The sequence below is a fragment of the Asterias amurensis genome, chromosome 1 (genome assembly GCF_032118995.1).
Source record: "Asterias amurensis chromosome 1, ASM3211899v1".
NCBI lineage: Eukaryota > Metazoa > Echinodermata > Asteroidea > Forcipulatida > Asteriidae > Asterias > Asterias amurensis.
In genome coordinates this window covers 37,674,779-37,695,520 of record NC_092648.1, presented here as the reverse complement: position 1 = coordinate 37,695,520, position 20,742 = coordinate 37,674,779, and the positions used below count along the sequence as shown (strand labels likewise).

At 38.3% G+C, this 20,742-nt stretch overlaps 1 protein-coding gene and 1 pseudogene across 1 annotated transcript in view; one reads left to right on the top strand and one right to left on the bottom strand.

The window, feature by feature from the left end:
* The window catches only part of LOC139939119 (uncharacterized), a 33,720-nt gene that overhangs the window by 8,277 nt on the left and 4,701 nt on the right, over nucleotides 1-20,742 (top strand). Inside the window, exons 3-11 of the mRNA XM_071934865.1 lie at nucleotides 3,541-3,677; nucleotides 5,502-5,637; nucleotides 6,196-6,291; nucleotides 8,172-8,302; nucleotides 8,902-9,002; nucleotides 11,018-11,171; nucleotides 11,716-11,820; nucleotides 17,043-17,201; nucleotides 18,162-18,257. Of these exons, the coding sequence (XP_071790966.1) occupies nucleotides 3,541-3,677; nucleotides 5,502-5,637; nucleotides 6,196-6,291; nucleotides 8,172-8,302; nucleotides 8,902-9,002; nucleotides 11,018-11,171; nucleotides 11,716-11,820; nucleotides 17,043-17,201; nucleotides 18,162-18,257 (1,115 nt within the window). The remainder of the gene's footprint in view (nucleotides 1-3,540; nucleotides 3,678-5,501; nucleotides 5,638-6,195; nucleotides 6,292-8,171; nucleotides 8,303-8,901; nucleotides 9,003-11,017; nucleotides 11,172-11,715; nucleotides 11,821-17,042; nucleotides 17,202-18,161; nucleotides 18,258-20,742) is intronic.
* Nucleotides 12,768-15,824, bottom strand: LOC139940403 (uncharacterized; annotated as a pseudogene).

Here is a 20,742-nt window from a genome sequence, read left to right as displayed (position 1 = left end):
GTGACTCATTTGTTGAAAAGATTAAATGGAGAATATTTTAAAAAAAACATTCACTTCCAAACGGCATGAGAATTATCATGATGGACAAGGATTGGATAAAACGGAAGCTTAATAATTTGGAAACGTTGGGTAGGGCCGGCTAAAGGTTGGAAGGTGTCTAAGGGAACTTTACAATTAATAACATTTTGGGGTGGGGGGGGGGCCTTACACAAAGAGCCATTCTGGTCAGTGTATTGTGAGTGTAGTGTTGTCTGGTTTGAGACAGGCCACCTGTTGCTTGGTGAAGAAGGTCGCCGTGGGACCACTTTAGGTTGACAGTGGGTGGCGACCTTGGACCTTTTGCCAGTAAACTCAAATGCGTACATGAATACCGTTTTAGAATACGGTCTGTTCATGGAGGTATAATGTTGCAGTTTGAGTTTAACCATGGAGGTAGAATTGTGAAACCATTCCTTACTCTATGGTGAAACTATACACGTACGTCAAAGGCTGTTTTGAAGCTGTAAAAAAAGAACTTTGCTTTGCATTGGTCAAAGTTGTTAAGCAAAACGACAATAAGTTTCCTTTTGAATAAGTCCATTCACAAAATTGGTTAGAGCAGTGTGTCGGTCAGGTCTCAGAATGTTCATTTTGCCAAATCCATTTGGAAGCCTAATTTAGCCATTGGCCCGTCGGGTTGGTTACTGATGGAGATAATATTAACAAAAGAGACCTCGTGCGGCTGAATGGGGTACATTTTCAGGAGTTTGTCTATTGACCCAAACTGGACGTAACAAACCCTAAACATGACTTGACATGATTTCTGAAAGTGAAATAAGTTAGAGAAAATTAAGGAGTGGGGACGAGTTTATCGTTTTTATTTAGTTTGTACGATATAGGGTTCCAGAGATGGGATGTATGGAGGTTTGTTCCTAGAGCAGCGTGAACAAGAACGCGGTCAGAAATTGTGTCGTTTGTCGTTCAAATTTCGCGAGATGCAAGAAGCCCAAAGTGACAATAAAAAAAACCAGACCAGCCAAATCTCACGCATTAGGCGTGAGACTCACGCATTTGGGCTCTGTCTCACGCTCACACGCACATCAACCATTATTGGGGCGAGATCGGGGAAAAAAAATTAACGACATTTTTTGTACAAAATTTGTACAAACGGAGTGCAAATTTGCAGATTGCGCATGCTTTTGCTCATCCAGTAGGTTCAGCTCAAATTCGGCAGAGCGCAAAACGCTTATTGCGCACAAGTTTGTTCCGACTCTTTTAGCAAATTCGTTGAAATGCGCTCCACTAGCGAAGACACAACAGGCAGAAGAAGTGAGCGATTGATTTTGGACATCATTTTTAGTCTATTTTTTTCAAGTTTGGAAGGAAATAATCTGACACAATCGAACCTTCACATTAACCATCAACATCTCCTGTGTACCTCAAGTGAGTTTTAATTATTCTGAGGAGGTTTTTGATGCATTTTGAAACACCTTTTGTCCACAGGTAAATTTCACATTTTTTTATTTATTTATAAAAAAAGAAAAAAGAAAAAAAAAAAGTTTGGGCGGCGATTTAAAAAAGCCTTCTTAAACTGGCAATTTTTTTTTCCGGGGGGATGGGGGTTGAGCTTTGAAAAATCTCACACATAGCTGGCCTCTGCCTGCAAAACACTTTTTTGACGTTCACGTTAAGTGCTTCCGTTATACATGCAGCCTATTGACCAGAAAGTTTACAAGACCAATTCAGATAAGAATAAACTAAAAAGAGGCCTACGCTCTTACCGCCCCCGCCCCCCCCCCCCCCCCCGAAAAAAAACAACAAAACAGTAGATAAATTAGATTTGTGGCACACAGCATGTTCCAAAAACTCGCTTTACTTGTGCTGTAGCAACGCTATGTATCGTGGGACGTAAAAATGTCATTTTTGACGATGTTTTTTAACAAGGAAATGCAAGCATTATGAATGTATATTGAGTGTATGGAGAAAGTTTTGGTAGTGTGGTACAAAAGAAACTTTAGTTATTGCTGGCTAACGGTCAGTTTCACCTATCAACGCTGATTTGAAAAACGTGTAACGTTAGGGAGGCCCAACCTATTAGACCCCTATAAGGATCACGGGGGAGCCTTATAGTTTCTAGATGCATAAGGTACGTCGTCTTACCCAAAACGAGGTGGGTACAGCCACTGCAAGTAGTGGTGGACGTGCGAAATAGCTTCATTTTGGGTTAGAATTATGACGCCATGCATAAATATTGAGAGAGGCGTATAACACCCTCACCCACATTTCGAAATATTTGTGTAAAGGATTTTTATATCCTAGCGGGGTGCCGCGCGAAGCGCGGCATCCCGCTAGTCAAATTAATGACTGTAGATTCTGTGGGTTTATCAAAACTCAGGAAATATTTTACTGGCTTTAAAGTGTGATACAAGTCATTGAGGATTATATTATACTGACATTGTTTCAATATTCATTGAGGATTATATTATACTGACATTGTTTCAATATTCATTGAGGATTATATTATACAGACATTGTTTAAATATTCATTGAGGATTATATTATACTGACATTATACTGCATTGTTTCAATATTCATTGAGGATTATATTATACGGACATTGTTTCAATATTCATTGAGGATTATATTATACGGACATTGTTTCAATATTCATTGAGGATTATATTATACTGCATTGTTTCAATATTCTATGAATTAATCAATGATTTTGGTCAGAAAAACATAAACAATTAGAGAACCATTCTCAACAAACTTGTAAATAATTAATATGAAGTTTAGGATGTTTAATGAAATTTGAATGTTTTAGTTTTAGACCATTGTTTTTATTTTTATGTCAATCATTAGTCTCTTCGAATCACATTTCCGTTCTGTCAATGCTGCTAATAAGAATGAAACATAACTAGCAGTTACTCACAGTGTCTGCTTGTAGATAAACTCACAGTGTCTGCTTGTAGATAAAGTCACATATTATACCAGAATGGATCCTGGCAGAGGATCTAGATAGACTACAGGATATCCTGCTAGTAAAGGCACATCACCAAAATACCTACATGTAATAAAAGGGAAGGAAAATAATATTGCAGCTGAAACCATATGTGAAAGTATCAGGTTCCTAAGAAGCTCATTGTACTTAACCAAGATACATTTTGTGAGAGGCATGCATGTAGCTTGCTCCAATGAAATGCAGTGTATATATGAAGTGACCATTTATATTTTAAGATTAATAACAACATTGATTATGAACCATTTGACATTATTTTAATCCGTAAGTTCCACATAAAGCTAAGAATTCCAAACAGAACATTTTAACAACTTTTGATGTGCCACCGTTCGATGCTTGGATCCTATGAGATGCCTGCTTGACCCTGGATCTATTGCTCTTTTGTAAAGGTGAGGTTACAAGTCACATGAATTATACGTGTGCATGAAAGGTCAGAAAAATACTAACAAACAACTTTGAGCTCTAATTTTGATAGTGTGCAGGAAGGAGAAGCAACATTAGTTCTGATCAATATTGGTTTTGTATTTCTTGTTTCTCTATAGATGCTAGATTTGGTGTCCTGAGTGTGTTACCAAACTTCTTAAAACGGTTTGGTTGGCATCCTGGTAACAAGTTGTATTCTTGGTTTGGTAAGATGATACAAAAGAAGACTGGAAACCCAGACAGCACATTTGAAGAGGTAAACATTTGCTATGTCATTTGACTGGTGTGCAGGGTTCTCCACAGGGTTAAATATTGTGCGAACGCCACACCAATCCTGCACTATCGTCAAATTGCGCAAACCATTCCTGCACTGTTGTCAATATTCGCAAATCAATCCTGCTCTATCGGCATATTGTGCTCACTATTCCTGCTCACTATCGACAAATTGCCTAAACTATTCATGGACAAATTAGATAAGCCGATTGCACAAACCATTCCTGCACAATCGGCAGTTGCACAAACTATTCCTGCAAGATTGACTGTTTCAGATTTATGCCTGGGTGTTTTACAATTTCTTATCGGTCTCCTTATACCACATACACTTGATTTTAAGTCGGACACTGTGGTTATTTCTCTGCATCAGCCAAGCAGAATATCCCCGTAGATTTGTTATTACTCTCTAACTCGCTCTAATGACAGACTTGGAACCAAGTCTAAATACCACTATATTTCAGCATTTTTATTATTATTATTGGTTTATTAAAACACATTCAAACATTGCAGCTACAGGCTGAATTGAGTTTAAAATACAGAGATTCATAAAAAAAACGAAATGTTTAAAAATTACAAAAAAAACCATTAAGAATTACAAACTGTTTTTATATATTAAAAGGGCAAACTGGCTAGTGCCAGTAACAAATTAGATAAAACAAAAAATTGCACAGCAAGTCACCTTAAAGGAACAAGGCGAAGGGTTGGGGACAAAAGGCAAGCCAGCTGAGTGAACAAAAATCAAAAGCTATTGTTGAGTGCTTGGACAAGGGATGGAATGCAACTGTTTTTGTAACGACCAGTTCTACATTTTGGGGGGCACATTTTGTTGGCATTCCGCAAGTTGTTGTTTTTGATTGGTGGGAGCCAGTGCCTGTAATTTTCAGATTCAAACAAGGTCTTACCAAAGTTGACAAATAAATGATTCAGTCTATCAGTGATTGTAGGTAAACTGAACAATTGGCATACTTCCACATATGATGTTGGTGTATTTGACTGACCAGCCAGAATGATACGAAAAGCCCTTTTTTGTAACCTTTCAAGGGTTATGAGTTGTGTTTTAGTAAGTCCAGAGTACCAGACAGGACAGGCGTATTCGATAGTGGGTCGGACATACATAACATATACAGTTAACAGATCCTTGACAGAAATTAAACAACGTTTAAGCTGGCGTAAAAAGAACAGTCTACAGTTAAAATTACCACACATGTTGTTCACATGGGAATCCCACTTCAAATTACTCTGTATATAAAAGCATACAAAGAGTTGTCAAAATGTAGTCAGGATGCCCTGCGACACAGAGAAAAATGCATGTGAAATGCCATTACTAAATAGCCGACTTCTGGGTACCAGTCGCTGCACACTATATACAAACAAATTGATCTACTAGCGCATTGAAACAGATCTTTGTGTTTGTCAGAAAGTTTTTTTTTGAAAAATGTTTTGCCTATGGGCTTGACGATTTTGTCCGGGCAGTACATATTTTGTCAGGGCGCACTTAGTATTTTGAGAATTTCGTCCGGGCGCAAAAGTTTGAATAACCCCACCCTTAAGTTTGCTTGTGTTATGGCACAGTGTTACACACTGATGAAGGGGTTATGTTTTTGACAAAACATTTTTGGCAGTGATTTTGTTTACCTTATTGATGTGTTTATTTTGATTTGCACACAGCATGGACTAAGTTTTGAGGGACTCATTTTTTCTACATTGCAGTATTATACTTTAAAAGACCCTTTGTAGATATGAAATCAGGTACTGACTTCAGCAAGTTTATAACTTTGATATTCTACTTGTATTTGTTATCCGTCAGGTATATAACCTGTTTGGGAAAGAGCTGTGTATCTGTGTCACCAATGTGAACTTTCTAGATTGTTATTACTGCCATGTGAAGACTACCCCAGATCTGCCTGTCAGGATGGCTATGCGTATGTCAGGCTCTATCCCAGGTAGGTGTTGGTCACACTGATGTAGATCCATTTGGAAAGGTTTATGGTAGGGTATGTAGGATGGCTATGCGTATGTCAGGCTCTATCCCAGATAGGTGTTGGTCACACTGGTGTAGGTCCATTTGGAAAGGTTTATGGTAGGGTATGTAGGATGGCTATGCGTATGTCAGGCTCTATCCCAGGTAGGTGTTGGTCACACTGGTGTAGGTCCATTTGGAAAGGTTTATGGTAGGGTATGTAGGTGATCTGACCTTTAATTGATATAAAAATCATGGCTTGGAGACCTTGTCCAAAATGCTTAGAAGTTAATCTACAAGCCTTTTTGAAATATGGCGAACACAATCCTATAACACTATACGGTTTGGGTAAAACTATGTGTATACACCCTAACCAAACAGTACACTCCTATCACATCTGCCATACCTGGTTCACACATGGAGGTAGAAATCTCCATGGTTCAGAAAAGTAAAAAAGTTATTCTGTAGTTAGGTACTACTTCAATTTGAAATGTATCCCAAGGTATCTATAATCTGTTTTCTTACTACTTATTTATTTCAGGTGTTTTCTGTACAGTTAAGAACACATTAAGTTCCTTCCCAGATCATTACATCGATGGTGGACTACTAGTCAACTATCCCATTCATGCATTTGATGGTTTGTATTCCATGTATAATTGAATCAATCCTATTCACCCTTTCCTAGTGCCATTGTCAACCTGAATCCTGCAACCTTGTCAATAACAAGGTCTCTCTTTGTCCATGTTCATACCATCCATAGCCCAGCTTACAGCTTGGTTAGAAAGAAAAAGATCTGTTGAAGAAAACAACAGCGTTCTCATTATAACCAGGATTTTATTATTTTCTTGTGCGGCATTTGTGTATCTTTAATAAATCACAGCAGTTCAATTACTTGAACTATCTTTTTTAAATGTTGTGGAGAATTTGAAAAATTTTCTTTCAGAATGTTTGTGCACTGTTGAGGACCTGGTTGGTTGACAAAGCCCCAAAGCTCAATAACAATTGGTACCAGGTCAAATTCTTCACATAGGAACAAATATAGCTACATGTACCTTGAACACTACTCACTACTACACACAAAGAGATATTGACATGGTGTTCAATGTGTTAGAGCAAACCTCTCTTAGTAACCTTGACACTTCCTGATTGACACTTTACTGTTTTAACAGGAAGTTTAGGTGATTTTATTAATAAAAGTAATAGCTGAATAGCTAAAATAATGATATGAAGCATTTATATAGCGCTCTATGGAGAACAGAGCGCTTTACATGAGACTATGACAACAAAAGAAAAACAAACAAACTAGGATGGGTGGGGAAACAGAAACGTCTTGAGAAGGCTTTTGAACACGGGCAAAGAGATCGCCTCTCTCAGACCCGCGGGGAGCTCATTCCATAGGCGAGGGGCAGCTATGGAGAATGAGCTATCCCCAGCTTTGTGTCTAGTTCTAGGAATGGAAAGCTGGGTCAGATCAGTTGATGAGCGGAGTCGTTGCTTGTATGCATCAGCAGTATTGGAGTTGTGGGAATGAACAAATTCAAACAGATATGATGGAGATTGGGTGTGGAGGATTTTGTATACATGGGTGAAAATTTTGAAGGTTATACGTTCTTTAACAGGGAGCCAATGCAGCGATGCAAGCAGGCCGGCAGAAGGCTGGTCACGGCCACACGCAAATACTAGCCGAGCGGCCTTCTTTTGCAGACGCTGGAGTCGAGCGAGGTCATTTTCGCGGGCACCTACCAATAGAGAGTTGGCATACTCAAGACGGGACAAGACTAGACTTCTGACGGCATGATGGCAAGCGCTTTGTATAATAAACCGGCGAATACGCCATAGATTACGTATGTGTACATGTATGTTGAAATTAACAGTTTCACATACAGAGCTAATATGATGAGACATATTCAGAGAACAATCAAGCGAGACTCCTAGGTTCTTAACCGATGTGGAAGCTGGAATTGAACTGGAACTTACAACTTACAACAAATTACACTATTTTGTTTTCAAGATTCAATATTTCTCTTCAAAGAGCTGTGTACATTTTGTGCCTGGCAGAAGTCTATGCTCCAGCACTGTTTTTGTTTAAATTGGTCCACATCATTGTTGCATGTTCTTTCTAACATCTAATTATAGGGACTTGCTGTTGTTCTGTTGTTCCATTTTCTAAAGAACTGTGGGGTCCATTGTTCCATTGTGTATAATACCCCTGAATGGCCTCCAGCATACACATTGTTATGGTGACTTAGAATATTAGAACAAAGGTCCCCGTAATATTTGTCTTTATTCAACTTGCAAGTTGAATAAAGACAAATATTACGGGGACCTTTGGTCCTCACAAAAGAATTCTTAAGGAAAGGTAAAAAAGTAATGTCTATTTGCAACAAGTATGTCATCAAAAGACAGTGTGGACCCTCTCCGATCTTTCATCCCTTTGTCCTAATAAACAATATGGTCCTATTACACATATGCCTCTGGTTATACGTCCTTGTTTTAATTTGACCTCGTTATCTCCAGGCTGGTATTTATCAATGAGACCAGAGAACACGTTCCTGAAAAAAATCCAACCACTTCGAGATATACGTAAGCTTTGGGATCGGAAAGAACGCTTTGGCCACAAGAATGAGAGAACACTAGGCATGCTCTTGGTAAGTCCACATCTCTATTTTAAATTGCTTTAATAGTGTACATTTGATTTAGCATTCATAAATACCCCAGACAGTTTCTCTACTCCTATTGGTGGAGAGTGCGTCACGTGGGGGTGATAAAACCTTTGATAATGATCAACTGGAGCTTTTTATAACGAGCTGGCTTCCGCGTGTCAGGCGCGCAAGATTATCACGAGGAACGCAATTCGTAGCTATATTAACAGCGCGTAATCTAAGCATGCGCGTACACATAACCAAAGCGCATCTAACAGATTCTTCGCAAAGTTTTTGAAAAAAATATTTCAAACCTCGAATTTTCAAACGGCTCAAAAGGTGTTGACACCCAGAATTACGCACATAGTTCGGAGGTGCGTTCTATTTTGTGTAAGAAATCAATAGCTTCCCCTTGCATAACGTGAAACACTACAGGTACGCTGAGGTCACGCGCACAGAGAACAGCTATTGTCCAATAATCTACATGTACCTTCTTTTTGAGAGTGTGACATCATATGCAATGGGTCTTTATATTGTGAGGAGGAGTACGAGTAAATTGCATTTAAGAGGTTTTGTGGTTATTTTGCTTTTGACGTCCACTCCAGTATTCCAACTTTGAGCCAGAAGTGATGAAAGATGCTCTGAATGACCGTTCAGCTAAGTATCTGGACTACTCACAGAAAGTACCAACCACAAAACTCTCCAAGTAAGTTAATCATACTTAAATCTCATGTCTAATTGGACAGCAAACAAATGAGATTGTCCATTACATTGTTTGTTATTTGTATAAATCATTTATATAGGTTTCCTTTTCTCTGAATTTATGATACGCACTGGACTGACATTAAATGGTCTATGTTCTTTTTGTAGAACAAAAAACACAATGTCCACAGATTTACACTAAACTTAATGATAATAGTAGAAAGCTTCCCTGAAAAATAGTACTTACTGAGATGCTGTAGTTTTTGAGAAATGAGCAAAACAATGTCATGAAAGTAATTTTTGTCTCGGTGATCATGAGATGAAAATTATTTTAGCACTTAAAAACGTGTTTTCGTGACATTGTTTTACTCATTTCTCAAAACCTACAGCACCTCAGCAACTAATATTTTTAGGTAAGATTTCTACTATCATTATTTTCAAACGGTGTAAGTTTATTGTAAATCTATGGACATTGTGTTTTGTGTTACAAAAAACACTGAAGTATAAATTGTGAAGGATTTGAGTTTCTATTGATTTGGTTGATTTAGATGATTGGATTGATCTGATGGTTTATTGTAGTGTGCTGTAAGTATGAGCAATGTGGATATGTCTGGAGGGTATGATTAGTGTCAGCTTCTTATTAATCATATTGTCTTGGCTCTAAAGAACTCAGGTTTAAGATTTAGTACTTCTCATGACCAAAGACATGGCCTACCACCAAATGCTGTGTGACATGACCAAGGTACAACCTTGCCTACCCAAGATGCTGTGTCACATGACCAATGTACAACCTTGCCTACCCAAGATGCTGTGTCACATGACCAATGTACAACCTTGCCTACCCAAGATGCTGTGTCACATGACCAATGTACAACCTTGCCTACCCAAGATGCTGTGTCACATGACCAATGTCAACCTTGCCTACCCAAGACGCTGTGTCACATGACCAATGTACAACCTTGCCTACCCAAGATGCTGTGTCACATGACCAATGTACAACCTTGCCTACCCAAGATGCTGTGTCACATGACCAATGTACAACCTTGCCTACCCAAGACGCTGTGTCACATGACCAATGTACAACCTTGCCTACCCAAGACGCTGTGTCACATGACCAATGTACAACCTTGCCTACCCAAGACGCTGTGTCACATGACCAATGTACAACCTTGCCTACCCAAGACGCTGTGTCACATGACCAATGTACAGCCTTGCCTACCCAAGACGCTGTGTCACATGACCAATGTACAACCTTGCCTACCCAAGATGCTGTGTCACATGACCAATGTACAACCTTGCCTACCCAAGATGCTGTGTCACATGACCAATGTACAACCTTGCCTACCCAAGATGCTGTGTCACATGACCAATGTACAACCTTGCCTACCCAAGACGCTGTGTCACATGACCAATGTACAACCTTGCCTACCCAAGATGCTGTGTCACATGACCAATGTACAACCTTGCCTACCCAAGATGCTGTGTCACATGACCAATGTACAACCTTGCCTACCCAAGACGCTGTGTCACATGACCAATGTACAACCTTGCCTACCCAAGACGCTGTGTCACATGACCAATGTACAACCTTGCCTACCCAAGATGCTGTGTCACATGACCAATGTACAACCTTGCCTACCCAAGATGCTGTGTCACATGACCAATGTACAACCTTGCCTACCCAAGATGCTGTGTCACATGACCAATGTACAACCTTGCCTACCCAAGACGCTGTGTCACATGACCAATGTACAACCTTGCCTACCCAAGACGCTGTGTCACATGACCAATGTACAACCTTGCCTACCCAAGATGCTGTGTCACATGACCAATGTACAACCTTGCCTACCCAAGGTGCTGTGTCACATGACCAATGTACAACCTAGCCTGTCACGAGATGCTTGCAAATTGTTACATTTTGTGAAAAAAGTTGTTTTCATCTACAAGGCGGTTGAGTTGTATTATTTTAAACATTTTGTTGTCAGGCTCATTCTTAATGTTTGTGTTTTCTCTGTCAAGGAAGCGATTGAAGAAGATGAACATTGCTCACATTGAGTCCCAACATGACCTCCTTGTTGATGCAATGGATAGTCTAATGGCTGAAATGAATATTCAAGATAGAGACGGAGATGGCAGTATTTCCTTAGAGGAGTTCAAGAGAGTTTATGATAGTGTAAGTCATTCTAAATGGTACCCCTATCACTTTCAAGTTTTGTGTTTTCAAGAGGTGAATGTGCAATCAGAGTTTTTGCAAATTGTAATGCCATTTATTGAGAAAAAACACAAATGGATGTTGCAAAATGCTTACAAATGTCAGAGGGGTAGTGGCTTATTAAAGCATTCCCAGTGACTATTCTACAAAGTAGTAATGACCTCACATTTCGACCTTAGCAGAGTCTTTTTCAAAGTCAATTTGTCAAGCAATCTGTATTGTTGGTTCCGGTGAATCTATGTAATTTGAGTAACTGAATTATTCATTGATATTTCCCTTAGCACTTGTTTATCTTCCTTCCTGTTCAGCTTGATGAACATTTTCATGTGATCAGTGTCTCCTATTTTCATATGTTTTTGCAGACAGAATCCAAGTTTAGTGATGAGCACAAGAAGTTGCTGTTTGGTGTGATAGTTCCCTTAGGACTTGGTCTTCTTCTTGTTCAGCTTGATGAACATTTTCATATAATCAGTGATCAGTGTCTCCTATTTTCATCTTCTTGCAGACAGAATCCAAGTTTAGTGATGAGCACAAGAAGTTGCTGTTTGGAGAAGATGGCTTAGATTCTGACAAAATATTTGAGAAGCTGGATTTTGATAAAAATGGAGAGGTATGTTTTTTTCCTCCAATTGGAACACTTTTTAATTTTATAAAAATTATATTCATAAATACCTTAGACAGTTTTGGGTGCTGTTGATGACTTGGCCGTGCTGTGTGTGAAAGGAAAACAGGAACCTCTTGCTCAAAGACTACACGCACGAAGCATATCTGAAAACTGTAGTCTCAGTCATAAAAATGCAACACACGTACAGAGCTCAAGGAAGGTGGAAAAAGGATACCTTTTACAGAGTTTCGTACGCCTTCTAACCAAAAAGGCAGTTATGAATGGAAATAAAAGAGAAGTGACTCGTTTTTAAACTGCCGTTTAAAACCTTGCAGGGTCTTGGCCATGCAATAAAGGACCCTGCCGGTTTTAAAGCCATTGGATCCTTTCGATACAGAAAAAAAAAATCACAGATTTACAAATAACTTACAAGGGTTACAGAAGGTAGTGGTGAAAGACTTCTCTTGAAATATTATTCCATGAAATGCTTCACTTTTTGAGAAAACAGTAAAACAGTATAAATTCTTGATATCGAGAATTACGGATTTATTTTAAACACATGTCATGACACGGCGAAACGTACGGAAACAAGGGTGGGTTTCCCGTTATTTTCTCCCGACTCCGATGACCGTCTGAGCCTAAATTTTCACAGGTTTGTCATTTTATATAGAAGTTGTGATAAACAAAGTGTGGGCTTTGGACATCACTGTTAATCAAAAGGGTCGAATGCAGAGCTGCTAACCTTCAATTTGGAAAATCAGTATTCTGAAGCCAACTTTGTAAACAAAACTGTAAAATAAATGAAAGAAAACTAATAATGAAATATTTTACTTAGTCAAAGACCTACCAACTTGTCTCAACAACAAAGGTATTTCCTGAAAGCTAAACACAATTTTGGGGGAGAAAGGAACACAAAATACATTGTAGTTAACAGCATCGCAATTAACTACCTGTTACTGCCTGTTGTATACTGTGGCTGCCTTCTTACACTTTTCCAGGAGATTGTCTGGGAATTTCATCTGGTGGCATAATATATTTTTGGACTGGCTTTGAATCTTTTGTGTGAGAAAGTCTGAACGTGTTTGAGTGCCAAGGCTTGGACGAAATTCAGTGGCATTTTTCCTCACCAGACTGAAAATCCTCTCATCGTCTGCATTGCTGTGGGGCAAGGAGAGTATTGCCAGCATCACCTTGGGGAGATTGACATACTTAACCTGGCCAGTTGATTTGTCTTTTATACTAGCGATATCAACCCGAACTTCATCCGATCTTTGATCAAGCAACACATTCCCAAGTTTATCAATCTGAAACTGTGCAAACTCAACTTCAAGTTCATCCAGTGCTTCTTCCATGAACTTGAATTTCTTGACAACAAAGGAGAGAGATGAATATGTTACTTCCATTCTGTTATTTGGATTAGCAACTCTTGCATGCTGAAACACTTCATTATGCAGAGGAAACTTGCTGATTACATAATTGCAGACAGCAACATAATACTCTCTCACAGATGTATGTAATACCTCCTTTTCCTTGGATGAGAACTGTGCTCCTGAAAGAATGTCTCTTACATTCTTCCCAACAATGACATCTTCATCTGCTTTTTTAGTGATGATGCAGTTTGTTGAACAGAGGAATTGTTTGCAGGAGAAAGATACAGTACAGTTTATTGTAATCGATTTTGAGTTTGGCATAAAGTCCAGCAGCTTTATTCTCTGCACTGACTTGGAAGTACTGTCATATTTAGTTCCTGATGATTTGTGTGACTTCTTTGAAGTAGTGCTTGCTGTCATAGAGGGTAAGGTGACTGTCTTTCTACTGAACAAATGTTGTGTAGTCTTCACAACAGCCAATGTTCATCCAGAGCTCTTTGATGACTCTAGCAGTTTTCACAGCCTTGTGTGCCACTTGACCTTTAATACTTGTCTTTGAACTAGTAATTGACAGCCTTGGTGCAGCACTAGCTTTGCTACTTTTGCCCTGTCCACTAGCTGGTTTTTGTAGAAGATATCTGAGCAGTGACTGCTGGGCCTTTGTGTGTTGAAGTGCCACTAGAAACCTTCTGTCTTTGTGGTTTTAACTATTGGCTGGTCCATTTTGTGGTTTATATTTTTAGAAATCTTTTTGCTCTTGGTTTTTTTTTGCTCTTGTTGCAGCTATTTTTAATGTGTACAGCGCCTTGGGGTCCAGTCATGGATGTAAGGCGCTTTATAAGCGTTGTTTATTATTATTATTATTATTATTATTATTATTATTATTATTATTATTGTCTCTTTGGCAATTTGGCACTCTCATCCATCTGTTGTTTCCCTCCTACATGTACATAAACAGGCTGAGCTTCTGGCTGAAAATATTTTTACAATGGTACCCACTGTTCAATCAATCTATTCAGAGCTCTCTCTAGCGACAACCAACGAGTACATACATGTATCAGGATTGCATGATTCTCAACATTGCAAATGGTTTAAATTTCCTTAAATGCTTTGTGTCGCTTGCTGGACTTCTCCAAGTAATAGAAGATTGGATCAAAAGATCTACAGACTTAAAAAGCAGCTGGCTAACTCCTTTCTCTGCATCAAAATGGAGGAGGTGGCAAGGACACCCAAGAATAAAGGCACTTGGGTTGTCTTTTTTAACAAAGAAAGACACACCACTAATAGCTCCAAACATCACCGCTGCGTTGTCCGCTGATGAGAAGGAGATTCTGCCAAGGAATATCGTTGTTCTTCAGAACACTGTCCAACAGTAGAAATATGTTCTTGCCAGGTGACCTTTCCTTTGTGGATGCTATTTGAAGAAGGCAACTGACAACTCTATATGCATCAGGATCATAAAAACACACCACGACAGGATACAGCTGATTGTCTGCCCCACGATCTGAGCTGCCATCTGTGGACATTGAGAATGGCCCGTCTCCTATCTTCCTTAGGATGTTCGCTGTTAGCAGAATGAAAAAAAAATAGAACAAATGAAGCAGTCCTTAAATAAATGTTACACTATGGAGGAATCCATGGTTGCATATCTATATAATATGTACGTGAATTATAACCTCCACAGTAGTACAAATATTTTTTTCGTTATTTACACAAACACCAGTTAAGTTCATCCTGTCCAAGACTTGATCAGCATAAAGGCATTACATGAGAGGGTTACATTCTTTCTGATGCAGTCGTATGCTGTATATCAGACATGGGGCTTTCCATGGAAATACGGGGGACCACCAAGAAGACAAAATAATAACACTAAAAAATATACAAAAATGGCCAGGGGGTTGGGGTCGGTGGTTTTGATTCACTAAAAAAAAGACATGGGCCATATACCCGACATGCCAACTACATTCATAAAAAATATAAAAAATTAAAACAAAACTATATATAAAAAAAAGTACAAAAATGACATGGGTCATATACCCGACATGCCAACTACATTAATAAAAAACTTCCTTTTTTTAAACAAAACTAACTATATAAAAAAGATGTTACCCCCCCCCCACCTTAAAAAAAATGACATGCCAACTACATTTCTATATAAAAAAGATGTACTGCTACCTTAAAAGGGCGACACTAAGTTATATTGGTTTATACATTTACTCACCTTTAGCTTCTTGGCCCAAAGTTCTAGCAATGGCGGTTGTCTTAGTCTGACATGAAGGAAACTTTGATGCTATAGAGCTCTCTGGAAATATCACTTTCACAAGATCAGTCACTAAATGATCAGCAGTGGCAAAAGGCAGATTATGCAGTCAAAAATTGTGTCATTAGAGTCGCTGCTCTGATGACTGAAAAGTCTTTTGGTTGCAAGAAGTGGACGATGTCGCCAGTGCCTTTTGATGACAGACTCGTGCTTCTTTGATTTTATGTGGGTTTTAATGTCATTCGCACCTCCGTGGCTAACGGAAAAGTCAGATGAACAAAGTGTACACCTTGCGCTGTGCTCATCTCGTCTAGAAGATGAAATGCATGGCCACTTCTCTGATATTCCTTTTTAAATGTTTGCTTTCTGGCCCTCTTCATCGTTGATGATAATATAATGAAGCCATTTTAGTGCTCAATCAATCGCAGTATTCTCGGGTGAACAGTACGTTGTTGTACATCAGAACCTGCTACACATGTGGTTGACGCACGCACACAATAACACACAGCACCATGCTGGCTGATCATTGTCTGGTTTCCTGACCCAAAATAATCTGACTATGGCGAAAATTCATCAGAGAATCTTTTGTCGGGGAACCAGACTAGCCATGCAACCTTGGTGTAATTCTCGGCTCTGATTACCGAGCGGCACGAAGCCCTAGGCGTAGTCTCATCGTTGCACAGTGTCAACTGCACGCACCGCACTTCATGCGATCAAAAGCATGGCCAGCGTGTATGTAGCGCCCGGTTTTGTTTGCGTCGCGCAAAGTAATTTTAGGTTTACACTCAATCAGCACCGGCAGGATTTATACTATTATAAAATAAATAAATAAAAAAAGATGATCAGATTTCCCGAAATCCCTATTTTGCAACCCATATTCGTACATCCATATTCTTGTTTGATTTTCGTATGAATTACGGAAAGTTCGTACTAGTTGGCAGCTCTGCCAATGGCTTTAAATGGCCGTTTAAAAACTCGTCGCTACCGTTTTATTCCCTTAATAAAACATGTCCTTTCTTGTCGTTTGTAAAAAAATGAAATGTAGACATCGATCAACATTTTATTTGTAGGCAGAAATTTTTAAAGAAACACACATTGTTTCAAGAGAACTTTCTGGGTTAAAACTAAGTTAAGTTAAATACAGCAAACACCCCTTCAGATTTTGTAGAAAACAAAATTTAATAAGATTTTGCATGGATTGAAATGAGACAATGATAAATGAGAGACATTTATACAATAACACATAACTCTTCTACTGAATCTTTGTCTGCTAAAACCCTCTAGCCTTTGTAAGTGTGTCATACATGTATTTCCAATGCAAGCTTCCACTTGTACTGCACACTGGCTTTAACCACTGTTTCAAGCCAATATTAACATCATTTGACTTGCTTTTTCTAGGATTTGTGTACAAAATAAAACTTTATTTACATTCATTCACTTATGTTTTGCAAAGTCTCAGAATTTAATCAACCATTTCAAGTTTGGGCTTAGTGACAGTTACTGTTGTATTGAGTTTTGGTGGCCAAGTTCTTACACATGACAGCTTTACGTATAGATTTGATGATCCTCAATTTATTGTCCTAATCATATACCTCTAGATAAGCTTCAGAGAGCTTGTGTACTGGGCAGAGAAACGTGGATTGAAACTTCTGTCTGCCTTCAGAGGTTACGATAGGAGAGAAGTGACAACCATGATGGAATTCTTTTCAACGATGATGGACTGTCTGTTGCTGAACATGAAGAGAATCTTCATACAGGTATTGGTATTATCCCTAACCCTTTAGCAAGTATGCAATATTGAACATAGCGCCATTCACTCCTTACTGCACCATGTGAACATAGCGCCATTCACTCCTTACTGCACCATGTGAACATAGCGCCATTCACTCCTTACTGCACCATGTGAACATAGCGCCATTCACTCCTTACTGCACCATGATGAAAATTCAATTGATTTCCGGCCATTGCCAAACATTTTCGGATACCTGTTGGTGTGATTATTTTCTTGTTGAGTTTGTTTTGTGGGGGATAAAATTATCTTTTGAATGATTTTCACAGTTGTTTTGTTTCAAGCTTTTCAGGTTGACAAAATTTGAAGACATTGTTTGCGTATGAAGTGAAGGTTTGTGCACACAAGTTTTCTCTTCTGTATTGTCATCTGACAAGAACACAAGGCTACAAAAGTGATTGAAAATAATCACAACATACCTTTAGAAATGAAAATGAATGCCTCTATTACCAACAGATAACTTCTGTACCTAAAAACCTTTTGTAAAATCCTTTCAAAACACGGTATTCCTTGTATAAAAACACCAGTGAGTTTGTTGCAAAACAAGTGGGAGACAGCCATTACGGTGTACATTATTATAATAATAATATGGATTTATAATGCGCACTTCTCCAGAAAACTAATCAAGTCGCCTACACAAAAAGAAAACATTATACAATAGAAAATGAAGAATAAACATAATGAACTGAAATAAAACCCAATGAAAGTGAACAAGTGTGTTTTTAGTTTGTTGAAGTTGTTGAGTGATGTTGTTTTGCGAAGCGAGACAGTGAGCTTATTCCATAGGGCAGGAGCAGCTTTGGCGAAAGCCTGTACTGTTTTACATGAACATAGATTAGCCGTTGTACCCAGGCAACCTTTTCTTCCAAATATCATGCCTGCATAAGAGATTTTCTAGCAGTTTCTTTGTGATTTGATTTGTGTACAGGACAATGATCTGTACCGTACAGTAGGAATTGATTGTGTCTACCTAGATGCTATGGACTTTAAGATGGAACATGCCGATCAACAGTTCCTTATTCAGGTTAGTATCTCAGTTTAAAGACACTGGACACCTTTGGTAATATTGTCAAAGCCCAGTCTTCTCATTTAGTGTATCTCGACATATGCACAAAACAACAAACCTGTGAAAATTGGAACTCAATTGGTCATCTAAGTTGCAAGATAATGGAAGAAAAAAACACCCTTGTTACTCGAAGTGCAAAGTTTTGTGCTTTCAGATGCTTGATTTTGGGACCTCAAAATTTAATTCTGAGGTTTCAAAACCAAATTCAAATATTTTAGTGGAAAATAACTTCTTTCATGAAAACTATGTTACGAGAGGGAGCCGTTTCCACAGTGTTTTGTACAATCAACAGCTCTCCATTGCTTGTTACCAAGTAAGTTTTTATGATAACAATTATTTTGAGAAATCAGCAATATTGTCCAGTGCTTTTAAGTGTTCCCCAAAATACCAATTTCATGGTTCTGCTTACCGAATCAAATAATCATACATGCAGCTAATGAAAGCAATTTGCTTATGTGCATGCATACTCTATGTTACTAGGCATCCTTTGTTTATAAAGCTAATTTGGCGCTAATTTGGCGCTAATTTGGCGCTTGTACAGTAACTGGAGAATGGTAATCGTAGATATAAAATGAACGAGTCGAAGGCCAGGGCATTGTAGTCATGAATCTACACTTAAAGGCAGTTGGCACTATTGGTTCTTGTCAAAGACAAGTCTTCTCTCTTGGTGTATCTCAACATATGCACAACTTGACAAACCTGTGAAAATTTGAGCTCAATTGGTTGTCAAAGTTGCGAGATAATAATGAAATAAATACTACACCCTTGTCACACAAAGTTGTATGCTTTGATGCTTGATTTCAAGACCTCAAATTTTAAATCTGAGGTCTAGAAATAAAATTCGTGGAAAATTACTTCTTTCTCGAAAACTGAGCACTTCAGAGGGAGCTGTTTCTCACAATGTTTTATTCCATCAACCTCTCCCCATTATTCATTACCAAAAGGTTTTTTCTTAATAATTTTTTTTAGTAGTTACCAATAGTGTCTACTGCCTTAGAGTATATTTTTCGATTTAAAGTATTTCCCTCATTGAATATGTAACAAAATTAATGAACTGGATTTCAATGATCTACACTTTCATCAATATAGTGACATCACAGAAATATTTCATAGCTACCAACATTTGAATATTTCAATTAGTAATTAGTAAATTCAAGGGGTTGGCATTCACATATTTTGTATGAAATTTCAATGTTATTTTTTAATCTTTGCTCCCCAAGGGAGGAGATTGTGAAAAATGGAAAAATACTGATTTTCGATTTTGGACAATCTGATCCCCTAATTTCTGTCCTTGGTAAATTGCTTTTTTCATTAATAAACATTTATACTGGTTCGTGATTTGAGGTTAGAATGTACAAAAAAGTTCGTCGGCGAAGCACATTTTGGGAAAAAATATGCAGCGGAGAGCGATGTGTTTATGAGTACAAGGTTATTATTTAGCATAGGATATAATCGTAATGAGGTTGAGAATAGACCCCACCACGTCTTCAACCCCGGATATTTGAGTTGTGTTTCCCCACTCGCCTCAGTGCCAGAAATGTGCAGGCAGTTGTATTTATACTGAATAAAGCGCATCAAGACTTGTCAAACCATTTCATGAACTTCAAAACAGTCTCTGTTAGGATTTTACCACCGCAAATTCATTAATTGTGACAAGGAAACCTAGTCTGTTTACCCTTGAAAGCCATCAGAAACGATCATTATTCCAACAATTCTGACAATCGCAATGTACTAATAAGGTAAATGACTAAGACTCGCGGCTGCATTGATTTGACCGGTTTCCGAAAACACACGTGTGCATGCTGTCGCTGGATTCCACATGTTTTCTTGGATGTATAATACGTGTTGCTGGTATCCTGCAACGCTCTTATACCATTACTTTAAAGCCATTGGACCCTTTCGGTTCAGAAAAAAAAATAAAAGTTCACAGATTTACAAATAACTTACAGGGTTTACAGAAGGTAATGGTGAAAGACTTCTCTTGAAATATTATTCCATGAAATGCTTTACTTTTTGAGAAAACAGCAAAACAATACAAATTCTCGTTAACAAGAATTACGGATTTATTTTAAACACATGTCATGACACGGCAAAACGCGCGGAAACAAGGGTGGGTTTTTCCGTTATTTTCTCCCGACTCCGATGACCGATTGAGCCTAAACTTTCACAGGTTTGTTATTTGGTGTAGAAGTTGTGGTACACAAAGTGTGGGCCTTGGACAACACTGTTTACCGAAAGGGTCCAATGGCTTTAAAAACCGAATGTCTTCAGTATTCTTCCATGGTGATACAGTGTTTATAAATGGCATTTAAATGACAAAGAATCAATTACTGTATACACAAAATCAAATATGCAGAGTTCAGTCGACTTTTCAAAGCTAGAGAAAGTTGAAGTTCAAAATTTTTAACAAGCAGTTTGTATTTTCATAACTCATTGCTAAATG